Source organism: Emydura macquarii, unplaced genomic scaffold, assembly GCF_026122565.2.
Source record: "Emydura macquarii macquarii isolate MOO-44397 ecotype Brisbane River unplaced genomic scaffold, CSIRO-AGI_Emac_v2 contig_2990, whole genome shotgun sequence".
Taxonomy (NCBI): domain Eukaryota; kingdom Metazoa; phylum Chordata; order Testudines; family Chelidae; genus Emydura; species Emydura macquarii.
Window position 1 is genome coordinate 31,882 of NW_027133127.1, and position 12,618 is coordinate 44,499.

The 12,618-nt window shown below is 52.3% G+C and overlaps 1 protein-coding gene across 1 annotated transcript; it reads left to right on the forward strand.

Annotated features, from left to right (window-relative positions):
* Window positions 1-11,807, forward strand: LOC137140823 (zinc finger protein 2-like). Its single transcript, XM_067529466.1, has 10 exons — window positions 1-66; window positions 898-984; window positions 1,435-1,649; window positions 2,791-2,814; window positions 3,481-3,596; window positions 3,852-3,884; window positions 5,742-5,830; window positions 6,506-6,632; window positions 9,822-9,935; window positions 10,307-11,807. The coding sequence occupies exons 1-10, from the start codon at window positions 1-3 to the stop codon at window positions 10,900-10,902; spliced, it is 1,467 nt and encodes a 488-aa protein (XP_067385567.1). The 3' UTR covers window positions 10,903-11,807.
* The last annotated feature ends 811 nt before the right edge of the window (window positions 11,808-12,618 follow it).

The window sequence follows — 12,618 nt, forward strand, 5'->3', positions numbered from 1 at the left end:
ATGGCCGGGGCCGGGAGCCCGGCGCGGAGGCGGCTGATCCGGCCCTGCGGGCGGCGGGGCGGCGCGGTAGGTCCGGGGGCAGCGGGCAGGTCGCGGCGGGGGCCGGAAGGAGACACGCGTGGGGCGGACACGCTCCGGCCGGGAGGGGCCGGGCCCGTCTGCCCGGTTCGCCTCCTGTCCCGGGTGGGTGCCCGGGCTCCCCGCGGCCGGAGAGGGGCTGCTCGGGGCCGGGCGGGGGTCCCCGGTTCCGGGGTCGGTACCAGGCAGCGGCTGGGCGGGGAGCTGCCGGAGGGGCCCGGAGCCCGGGCGGCGCTAGAGAGCGAGGGGTCGGTGGCGGGGTGGGTGGATCTGGGGGGGCAGAGCCGAGCTAGTGCTGGGGATCGTGGGGTGCTGGGGTTTGGGGGCTGTTTCGAGCTGGGACTTTGGGGTGTCGGTTGGGGGATATTTGGGGTGTGTCAATTGGGGGCAGAGCTGGGGTGTTTGGGGTGTATCTGGGGGGGCAGAGCTGGGGGTTGGGGGTGTTTGGGGTTTGTCAGTGGGGGGCAGAGCTGGGGGTTGAGGGGTCCACGTTCAAATCCAGCACTGTGGGTGCCTCGGGGGGTGCAGATGGGGAGTGTGTGACGTGAACTGTTAGCGATGTGGTGGGGCCAGGGGACGTTTGGAGAGGGGGGTTGGGCTACACCCCGTCACTTCACCAAGGGGTCTGGTGTTTTTCTCTAAAACCCAGTCCCCTTTCACTGCCTCTCTCAGATCTTCCTCACTGAGGTTGAACGAGATCTGGGACGGTGACCCCAGGGCCTCTGCTTGGGCATCTTCAGGGCAGGATGGGCCTGGCACTCTGGCAGTTGTGCGGTTATTTGTAGCAGTTTGTAACCCCCCTTCCTCTGCTTCTTCCAGGAGGCACCCAAAGGGCATCTGGCCCCTCTGAGGAAAGAGAGAGAAGCAGACAAAGCCGAGGAGCAGTGGCAAAGCGAAGAGCTGCTGGTAGGTGCCTGAGCCCTGTCCTGCCGGTCTCAGCCAGGAAACTGTCCACACTGGAGCCCCAGGAGAGTGCAGGGCCAGATACGTGGGTAACCTGATGCCGGTGCAAGAGGCTGCTGTGCAGGAGAGTGTCAGTCTGTGTGTTAGCCTGGAGACCCTGCCCACGGGCTGTTTGGATGTTACAGTGATCGGGGTTCTTTTCTAGCATCCATGGGACCAGGAGAAGAAATGCGGGCTGGAGAGATGGAGAGTTTGGTTCAGTGCAATTTTAATGCTGTTTTGGGGCAAAAAGTCCCTCCTCTTAGCGATTTACAGCTCACCCCTGCCCTGATCCCTCCACCCTTCCTGGCCTAAATGAGCTTCCCACCATCCACGGCATGAGATCCTGTGTCCTGGTAAATAACTCCCCTGTCGGCCAGGAGGCACATTGGTGATTCTCCCCTGTGATTGCAGAAGCAGACTCAAGCCGAGAGGCAGAAGATTGTCTGGGAGTGGAAGGAGCTGCGGGCGTTTCTGGAGGAGCAGGAGCTGCTCCTGCTGTCCCAGTTGGAAGAGCTAGCCAGATCCATCGCGAAGAGAAGGGATGAGAGCCTTTTCAGACTGTCCCAGGAGATATCCCTGCTCAGTGAGAGAGGAGAGAAGGGGCAGCAGCCGCTGAGCCAGTCCCTGCAGGTCAGACCATGTTATTGCAATAGGAGCGTCTCAGCCCTACACCCCAGATCACTTTACACAGGGGGGGGTCAGGGCAATGCCCCTGTTTTACAAATGGGGAAAGTGAGACACAGGGAGGGGCAGAGCCCTGGCCACACAGTAAATGCCCTGTAAACGTCTACATGCATTTGGGCTAGAGGGTGACATCCCTTCCCTACCACGCCGAGATGCCGAGCCAGGCCTAAAGCCCCACATCACCCCAGGTTAATGGGTTTAATGGGGTAGGGATCTTGGGGGGCTCTCAGCATGACTGGTAATTTCACGCTCCAGGCAGGTGAATGTTTTCTTATAAAGTGTCTGTGCAGAAACTTTCCCCGATGGCGACATCCCAGGAGTCCTGGGTGAGATGGCAGCTGCTGGGGGAGATGGCAGCTTCTCTCTGAACATGTTTCTGAGTGTCTGAAATTCCCCAAACACCCAAGACTCCAGTGGTGACTGCCCTGCAGAGCAGGAGGCCTCCCCAGGCTGGGACACCCCGCTCACTGCCTCTTCTTTCTCTCCCTCTCAGGATGCTGGAAGCACGGTGAACAGGTATGGCCCTGGCTCCATTTCTCTCCCCCTCATGTTCAGTTACGCTTGGAAACTGCATTGAATATGGAGCTTTCCTCGCTCTGCAGTGTGATCATGGCTCCCCCAGCGGCTCCCTCCCCCGGGGGAAGAGCCTGTATCTGACAGCTAATGAGGTCACAGCAGAGCTGCCGGACATTTGGGCCAGACCTAGCTATTTATGTGGCCACATCACGTGTTCACAGCGCGCAGAGGCTCAGCTTTCAACTTGATAGCAAGTTTCTAGGCCTCATGGTTGCAAGGAAACCCACCCCAATGCGGACAGAGACACTGCTGTCTCTCTGAGCCTGCCACGGCTCAGAGAGGGGGTGTGAACTCCCCTGTGCTCCGCTGATTTCGTTGGTGCGGCAGCTGAAACGATGCCACTTTAATGTCAACATCCAGTATTGCATGGCTGATAGCTTGAGCAGGTGGCCCGGGGAGGGGGCGGGAGGGAAGCCCTTGAGGGGTGGGAATAGGCAGTTTCTGGAGGGAGGGAGAACAGAGGAGAGACACACAGACAGCAACCAAGAAGGGAGGGTGAAAAGGAAGGGAAAATAGCAGGAGCCCTGGCAGGTGTGGGAGGAGGCTATTTTCCCACGTAGTGGTACTGCTTGTGACGATAAAGGACTTAGTATTTATTATTTCCTATAGACAGGGCAGCTGCTCTCCTTTGCCGTGGTACATGGGTGTCCCATTGAGAGCAGTGGGTGTCCTGCTGTGAACGGAGCAGTGTCCGGAGTCCTGAGCTGATGCACTGACCGTAACAGAAAGTGGAATCCAGCCTCTCCACCAAATGAGTTGGGCACGCCAGGGTTACTGCTTCAGCTGAATTGCTCAGGGCTTTTGGCATTCAAGGGTCCAGGCTCATTCCCTGCTGAGGACCTTGGCTCTGTCTGGGGCTACAGTGAAAGTGGGAGAGACGCACACTCGTTGGTCCGTGTCTCCGCCCTTTCCCCATAATGCCAGTGCTGGTGCCCCTTGTTATCGGAATAACCCAGCGTGGGAGATGGCTCAGCACCCCAGACAAGGAGCGTGTCCCAGAGAAAGCTCCCAGACCTGTCTCCATTCCTCCTCACGTCCCGCCTCTGCGAGCCCCTGGGCAGCACCAGGCCGAGGGCCGGTCACTCACCGTTACTGCGATCACCTTAGGCGACAAAGCTCAGATCCAGGTTTCCTGGCATTTGGGGGCTGCTGGGACTGGGGATCGGGCCCATTTCTCACCCCTCCTCCTTTCCTTAGCAGGGAGGACGGGACGTTTCAGAAGCCAGAGCCGGGGTTTGTGGAGCTGGAGAAGAGACTCAGCGATTTCTCTCTGAAAAGTGCCGTCCTGCAGGAGGTGCTGCTGGGATTCAAAGGTGAATGGGAGTCTGGGGATGGCGTCTCCGCTAGTTAGATTGACCCTCTCCCTGGGGAGGAGCTGAGAAGTCCAGTGATGCCACTGTTTCCCAGCTCAGCGAGTCACCCTTCCCCATGGGAGTAGCCCTGTGTGGCTGGCTGGCTGGCTCTGCAGCGACTGAGTTGTCACCATCTCATCGTTAACAGCAGTTACTTTAGTAACCATGAGTGGGGGGGCCTGAATTCTCACCTCTCCCATCCTTTCCTTCCCATAGAGACTCTGCGCCTGGAGCAGGAGAGCAACACAGGTACGGGTCTGTCTCTGCTGGGCGATGGGGAGATTTCAGACCAATTATCATGTTAGCGACAGGAGCGCTGCCTTCAGCTGTTGAACAATGGGAAGCAGGGATGGGCCCCGTGACTGCCCCATTCACAGAATCATAGACGATGAGAGTTGGCAGGGACCTCAGGAGGTATCTGTCCAACCCCTGCTCAAAGCAGGACCAACCCCAACTAAACCATCCCAGCCAGGGCTTTGTCAAGCAGCACCTTAAAAACCTCTAAGGATGGAGATTCCACAGCTCTCTAGGTAACCCATTCCAGTGCTTCACCACGCTCCTAGTGACAAACTTTTTCCTAATATCCAACCTAGACCTCCCCCACTGCAACTTGAGACCATTGCTCCTTGTTCTGTCATCTGTCACCATTGAGAACAGCCTAGCTCCATCCTTCCTGAACCCCCTTCAGGTAGTTGAAGGCTGCTATCAAATCTCCCTCATTCTTCTCTTCTGCAGACTAAACAAGCCCAGTTCCCTCAGCCTCTCCTCATAAGTCCTGTGCTCCAGCCCCCTAATCATTTTTGTTGCCCTCCATTCACTCCTGCTTCAATATCTGGTGGGGTTTCAGAGTAAATCCTGATCTCAGGTGTGTTTCCCTTTGGGGAGAGGAGCAGCACTCTGAATGATGTGAAATAGGGTGAGACAAGGATGAAACATCCATACACTGGCCTGGCTGCTTTAATGAGTGACTGAAAATGGCCACAGGGGCAGCAGTCTCAGGAGCGAGAAGGGGGTGAAGCCCAGCTGTATAGACTGACCCTGAATGAGAAATGGGGCTGGGATCCTGGGTTCAGACTGGCTGTGGAGGGGAAGAGAGGGCTGGATTGTATTTAGGAGCGTTTTGAATGAGGAGGGAGCTGCTGTCGTGCGTTTCTCACACTTTTCACATTGGTGACCCCTTTTTTGGAGGATCCCCTTACATTTACTGTGCAAGTGAGAATAAAACGTGTATCAAGGCTGAGCCTGTAGACCTTGGATCCATGTGTTTCCAGAGGCTGACAACGAATAGTTGACTGAAGGATGGAAGTGGGAGCATGAGACTTTCTTTGCTTTCGACCGTAACAAAACCGACAATATCTCAAGGCCCATCTATTGCCTGTCGCAAGCCACTTGGGGCTGCACACCACCACTTGAGAAGCAGAGGACTAGGTCATTCATTCTCTTATCCCCCTGCTGGCTAGGAACAGGAAGGGGACGGAACTGAGTATATGGATTTACTGTGAATGACCAGTCAGCTGCTATACCAGATAGGGGCTGAGCCGAGGAACGATTAATTCCCATAAAACCCATCTTTCAAAAATACTTCAGAATGCCAGCTGTGAAAGTAGGCAGCTTGCAGCTGTTTGCAAGGCAGCCAAAGACTGGAACCCAGTCAGTGGTTAGTAGAGGTGAGAGATGAAGTTCAGAGACTGGATCCAAAATGGCATCAACGCCTCTAGGATAGTGAAGGCATCCACGAATGGACAGTAACCAAGTCCCCCAGCCGGAGAGAGATACTGGGGAGAGAGGTCACAGCTCCCAGACCTGCTCAGATCCAGTTTCTGTCTCAGCACTGGTCAGATTTTGTCCAATCCTTGCCTCTGCCTAGATCCCCCCCTGCTGTGGGAATGTGCTGCCCTCAGGGAACGTGTCCGGTTTTAAAGGATCTCTGTGGGTTTCGCCCTGGTGGGAAGGGGTAGGTCTGCACTGCAATAAAGAGACCGAACGTTTTGCCAGTATGAGAGCCTGGAACGTTTCTCTGCAGGGAAAGAGCCTGGGGGAAAGGAGCTGTGAAATTAACTAGAGCTGGTTATGAAATCTCTCCAATCGCCCATCTCACCCTGACAGGCTGCAGAACAACATCCACGTTTGACGCCCGATTGTCCCAGCTTCCCAGGGGACAGGGAAGGGTAATGGCCGCTGTGGAGCTGGCTCAGGTAGGGATTATGAGAGAGTTGCTCGTGGGTTCCCTCTGGACTGAACGAGGCAGGAAACACATAGGAGGTGGGATCTTTTGGGGAGTTTGGTCTGGAGGTGGGAGGGGGCAGGAAATACGCAGGGTGGAGAAAAGGAGGGGGGCAGGGCATGACAAACTTGCTGGGACTTGTTTAACCTGGGGCGTAGATTCTAGAAACAGGCCCATGGGGGTTGGGGGAAGGAATTTGCCCTATTTATGGAACAGGAAACACCCCCCTTGGACAGGACCGGGGAAGTTACCGGACTGCCAGTGCTGGAGCCTGAACCTGCTAACCAGAGGCTGCTGGGAGATCTGACGGGGTTGTAGGGGAGATGCCCCATCTGCTTACGTCCAGCTGCTGGCAGTGAAGAGGGAGTTGGGATTCCCACCCGGGGGCTGTCCCTGCATCCTGCTGGGGGCTCCAGCTCCTGTATCCGTCTCTAGCAGCTAAGTGTGTGAGGAGCGAGACTATCCTGTTCCCCTCTGTCTGGGGCTTTCTTTTTCTCCCCTCACTCGGATGACTCCTGAGCGAGGTGTGGTGGGACTCCACTGGCATTGCCTCCAAGAGCTTCCATTCGATTGGCCCTGCTCCCCCATGACTAGTGGGTTGGGACTGGGGCAGCAGGTGCTGAGTGCTGGACTCTTGCACCACCAGGGGCCGGTGACCTTCGAGGAGGTGGCTGTATATTTCACCAGGGAAGAGTGGGCTCTGCTGGACCGCGCTGAGAGAGGCCTCTACTGGGACATCATGCAGGAGAACTACGAGTACGTGACCTCGCTGGGTAAGGATTCCCGCCCCTTTGTCATTGAAAGGGGAAATAAAGAGTTACGGTTCACGTCCCCTCCGCAAAGCCACCTTAACTCCGCCGCGTTTCAGCGGTATCCCGACAGACCAGTGACACACATACTAGCGCTCTGTCCTCTCCTGCAGCACCCTGGGAACAGAGCACAGGACAAAATCTCACATCTTCTCTTTGATAAGGCAAAACTTGGGTTTAGGCTTGGCATAAAGAACAGAAGGTCCCTAACTCCTGGCTGACACGCAAACACTGAGCCTACTCCTCACAAACCATCTCAGGCTTGCCAAATGTTTCCCCCCTTTCCATCCTCCCGCCCCCCCCCGAGTCATTACTTCTGAGTCATTGTCTTCACTTACCCGTCACTGAGCCTGCAGACAACTGGCATGTATGTGCCGAGTGCTAACAATCCTCATGGCAAGAACGCACTCTTGGGCGCGTTTGCTGACACAGCCTACAACACAACACTGAAATGAGGTGACCTTGGTCCTTCGAGGCTCATATGCACCTCTCTTCAGACCACAGTCTAGGCTCTTCCAAAGCGATCCCTCCCCCAAGTGGTTACACCACGGCACACAGTACACAGCGCTGGAGGGCATGCAGCTCAGGGCTGGTATTCCAGTCTGTGGAACACAACACAAACGGTGGCATGTTCCTTTAGTCCTTCCTTGTAGCTATTATAGTCCTAGATTAAAAGGCCAGGAGTGGCTATTAGGTCATCTAATCAGACCTCCTCTGTCACGGTTACTGCTGTCATGGCCACAGCATGTCCCCTAGAGACAGCTAAATACTGTGACAGCTGATTGCTGTTGACAGAGTCTTAGTCTTCTGACACGTGCATTTCAGTCTCTTCAATTCGTCCGTTCGGCTCATACTGATCTGAAATTCCAAATTCTACCGTTAACGTTTTCAGCACTACTTCCCCGGAGAGGCGGTGGGTGCCATGTACTAGCTGAGATAAATGCCAAGCGACTGAGACCAGTTGGGGGACAAATGGATAGTTTTACCCTAGATGCATTTAAAATCCTGGAAGAGCACAGGGATTTTGTGAAAAGGCTCTTGGGGGTGGGGTGGTACAATCTGGGACAGCCCCCATGTGGGGCAGGGAGGGAGAGCACCCAGCCCTGTTCTGTTCCCAGCTCAGCCCCCAGCTCCCGACTGCACTCCTGGCCCCAGACCCGTTGTGCTCCGCACCTCCAGCCCTGGTCACGCTTCTCACCCCACTTCCAGTCCTGGCCTCGCTCCTAACCCTGGCGCTAGCCGCTAGACCCTGCCCCAGCTGCACTCCAGGCTCTGGCTGCAGCTCCAGCTCCTGGGGGAGTGTGGATCAGGTGGGGTGGGGAAAGTTTGGGGACCACTGTCAGAGAGAGTAGCAAATGTCAAGACAATCCGAGCGTGCATGTGGCTTTCAGAGCAGTTACAATGGTCAGCTTTTCATCAGAAAGCAGTGCTGAACTGTAATGCTGGCAGAGCTGGTGCGCCGCTATAATCGCTTGCACTCCATTCTAGGTAGAGTTCACTTTCACTCATATTTCCTATTTTCAAGTATTATGGTTCTTATTCATCTCTCTCCATTGTTCAGTGCCTACCCCCACCACACACCCCTCTTTCCGACAGACTATGAGCCCAGCCACTGTTCCTGGTTCCTTACATTCCTCCCCATCACAAGGTGACTCCTTCCTTGGCAGAAATGTGCATTTTCTTGGTGATGTCATAGGTTGGTAATGAAACTTCTGGGGACTTAGGAGGGTCTCGCTCCCCTTCCCTATCTGTAGCAGCCATGGTCTCTCTTCCCTGCTGGCTCCTTGGATCTTTGAGTCAGTCCCTCCTGAGATCACAGGGTCTTATTCTCACTTCTCCTAGTTTCCTTTTCCAGAGGAATTGGTCTGTAGCTACCGAGCTGTAATATCTAATTCTCCATCCTCATCCTAGGTACGTAAGTAAGTAGCTGAGGCAATCTCAGAACCATTAGCAGTTATCTTTGAGAACGCATGGAGGGCGGGTAAGGTCCCAGAGGACTGGCGAAGGGCAAACACTGTTCCCCTTGTTAGAGATTGGCACTAAGAAGACATGGGGGATTATAGACCAGTCAGCCTCACTTAGATACCTGGAAAGATACGGGAATGTTTTATTAAAACGTGTGGAAGCCCCTGTAGGATAATAGTGTTACAAGGATTAGTCAGCATGGATTTGTCAAGAACAAATCATGCCAAACCAGCCTGAGTTCCTATGTTGACAGGGTTATTTGCCATGGGTACTACAGGGAAGCAGCAGATTTGCTGTATCTTCATTTTAGTACATCCTCTGACTGTCTCACATGCCATTCTCATAGGGAAATGGGGGTGAGATGAAACTATAATCAAGTGGGTGCAAAACTGGTTGAAAGACTGTACTCAATCCTAATCTGCACCAAGGGATATTGAGGTTAGACATTAGGGAACAAATTGTAACCACAAGAGTAGTTAAGCTGTGGAATAGGATTCCAGGCGAGGTGGTGGGATCCCCGTCGTTGAAAGTTTTTAAGAACATTTTAGACAAATACGTGTTGGGGATGGTCTAGGTTTACTTGTTCCTGCCTCAGTGCTTGGGCTGGATTAAATAACCTCTCGAAGTCCCTTCCAGCCCTACATTTCTGTGATCGTCATTCCATAACCTTCTCCATACACTGGGGGGATCTCCAGAGTCCTTCCCATGGCACCTGACGTGTTCTATTCACTAACTCCCCAGGATGCGCTTTCCTGATATCTAACATCCCTGACATGCTGCACTCGGTGATATCCTGCCCACTCCTTCCTATTCCTCACTATGCTGAGCCCCGCCAGCCCATGCTCACCAGCCTCAGTTTTCCTGGGACGGTCTCATTACCTTTGGGTCTCTCTGTCGGTAAGCAGCAGTTCCAAGGTGACTTCCTCTTGGCTTTCTGTGATGGGGAGTTACTTTGCCTGGGTTTTCAGAGCCCCTTTGATGAGGAGTGTCTGGCTGTGTGTGTGCCAGCAGAGCGGGGGATAGTGAATCCCCTTGTAAACGTTGCGTCGGGCACCTTTGAGCGCACCTGGAGAGCTAGTCCCAGAATTTCAGTGCTTTAAAATGAGCAGTGGTTAAAAAAGGCCATGTTCTTTGTGACAAATATTCCATGAATTCCCCTGATCCCATTTGTTTCTTTCATCTGAGCAGGGTTGCCAGTTTCCAAACCTGAAGTGATCTCCCAGCTGGAACAAGCGGAAGTGCTGTGGGTCTCCGATCTTCAGGGCTGTGAGGAAAAAGAGCTCCGGAGAGGAACCTGTGCAGGTGAGGTGTCATTAGACCAACTCAGATGCTGTCTGTGCCTGAAGGAACCTGATGGGGTTCCCTACCAAAACCTTGAGAACTGGTTGAGTTCAGGATTGTCCCTCAGCAGGTGTCATATCCTCAGGGCAGATACTGTTCATGGCTTCCTACCCATCCTGACCGACACATGGCAATAACTCACTTCCCAGTCTCCCTTTATCCTGAGTGTTGGGATGCGATGTGGAGACAGAATTGGTCCCCTCCTCTCTCCCCTATGGGAAGGAGTTTGGAGCAGTGCATTTTCTGATAATTCCCCCCATCTCTCCAGCACTTACTCTGGTTTCCTCTCCCCTTTTCCATTCCTGCTTCTGAGGTGTCTCTCTCTGTCTCAGGAGATGATGGCATGGTGAGTGAGAACAAGGAGCAGAATCCACAACAGGAAGATGCTGAGCACATGGAACCGCATGGGGGATTTTCCCAAAGAACTAAGGGGAACGCATCCAGGAGTCATGTGGATAGGCAGCAAGGAAACCAGCCAGGGGAGAAAGTGGGTAAATCCATCAATTGTGAGGAAAATCACAAGGATCTTAAGGAAACCACTGCCCAGCAGAGAATCCTCATGGGAGAGAGAAAAAACATATGTCCTGAGTGTGGGAAAAACTTCAGTAGACACTCATCTCTTATTATCCATGAGCGCATCCACACTGGAGAGAGACCCTATAAATGCTGTGAGTGTGAGAAAACCTTCACTCAGCGCTCCGACCTTATTAGACATCAGAAAACCCACACAGATGAGAGCCCCTATGAGTGTTGTGAGTGCAGGAAAAGCTTCATTTACCGCTCAGAACTTAGGAGACATCAGAGGATCCACAGGAGACAGAGACCTTACGAATACTGTGAGTGCTGGAAAAGCTTCCATCTGAGGTCACACCTTATTTATTATCAGGGAATCCACAAGAGAGAGAAACACCACAAAAACCTTGTCTAAAGCTGACAAAACATTTTTTTTTTTTAATATTTTTGGTAATTCCCACACTGGCCTTTAGGGCTCTTAGTGCCATTTGCTCCATCGAGATCTGTCAGCTCCCCCAGGTGAGTTGTCCGGTTTTGTATCTTGCAGCTTGCCCTACATTGGGGTGAATCGCTGAAGACTCTTTCCATCAACTGCTTTGTTCTATGAGTCTTGGGAGTCTGATTTCCTCTTACTAGGAATGTGCCATCAGCCCCAGGTGGGGGAACAGGAATGACCTCAGGTAGCTACAATGTGGTAAAATCTACCTGAGCCTTGTCTCTAATAGCATTTTTTGCAGTTAACTAGCTCGAGTGAGCCATCCAGGTGTAAAATCACAGCTATGTTTTCTATCCTGACATGGCCCAAGTACAATAGTCTGGGTTAGCTAACATGTTTTCCCTTGACCTGTCCTAACCTACGCCCCTTTTTCTAATTCAGACAAACTATTATCATGCTAAAACTATTATAAATAACTCAATAATAATGAGACAGTGCTGAGTGAAGCAGGTTTCAATGGATCAGAGGACCATGCAATAGGAAAATCTGTGGTCCTGCTGCTGGTTCGTCAGATGTAACCTGTTTTAGAGTCTCATTCAGTCTGAAACAGAAAATGTCTTATGCCTCTGTGTGATAAAGATTTTCTCTTTCCTGAAGGCTCTTTGGTCACACAATGGGATAGAACATATTTCAGACAAATGACCTTTTGCTTCTATAGTCATTTCTTCCTTTATTTCTGCTTTTCCCCCACTCCTCCTTGGTGACGTGGGGAAAGTTTAAATGCAGTTCAGTCAGTCAGAGAGAATACTTCCAGTTATGGGATTCGCTACCAAGGAAACAGTAGTGGTTTTCAATCTCCAGTCTGAAATGGTGAGCAACAACACACCCCAAACTGTGTAACTAACTGAAGTAACTGGATATAATCACAGTGTTGTTCAATCGTTTAGGTCAGTATTATCTCAGATAACCTGGGACGGAGTTCTATAATAAGTGACTTGGAACAAGGCAAAATGCCCATGTACAGTGGAACCTCAGATTTACTAACGGACCAGCCAGCCACGCACCTCCTTTGGAGCCGGAAGTCCACAGTCAGGCAGCCACAGAGAAAAGAAAGAAAGAAAAAAGTAAATATAGTACACGTAAACTACTGAAAAATGAAAGGGAAAGGAGCATTTTTCTTCCTCGTCGTAGTGTTTCAAAGCTGTATCAAGTTAATGTTCAGCTGTAAACTTTTGAAAGAATAACTCTAACATTTTGTTCAGAATTACGAACATTTCAGAGTTACGCACATCTCCATTCCCAAGGTGGTCGTGACTCTGAGGTTCCACTGTATTTGGTTCCCAAAACAGTTTGTGACCTAGACCCTACTGGTGGGTGCTATGCAATAGCTTAGATAAATGCCAAGTGACGGAGATGAGTCGGGAGACAATATGAAGCACAGGTTTAGCCTAGATGTGTTTAAAATCTTGTAAGAGCACGGGGATTTTGCAAGAAGGCTCTTTCTGTGGGAAGACCAGAGGGAAATCTAGGTAATTCCATGCTCAAATGACCCCAAATTTAAACCACTAACCCTGCCCTGTGTGCCCATTGAGAGCAGCAAATGTCAAGACAAGCCGAGCACTCCTGTGGATTTCCGGGCAGTTAGAATAGTCAATTTTGAAACAGAAAGAAGTGCTTGAACCATAACGATGGCAG

Excerpts from the sequence above, each read along its gene's own strand:
- LOC137140823 (XM_067529466.1), top strand. The coding sequence starts at position 1 with ATGGCCGGGGCCGGGAGCCCGGCGCGGAGGCGGCTGATCCGGCCCTGC. Across the intron at positions 1,650-2,790 it reads CAGCCGCTGAGCCAGTCCCT|GGAAAATAGCAGGAGCCCTG; the intron begins GCAGGTCAGACC and ends GTGAAAAGGAAG. Across the intron at positions 3,885-5,741 it reads GGAGCAGGAGAGCAACACAG|GCTGCAGAACAACATCCACG; the intron begins GTACGGGTCTGT and ends TCACCCTGACAG.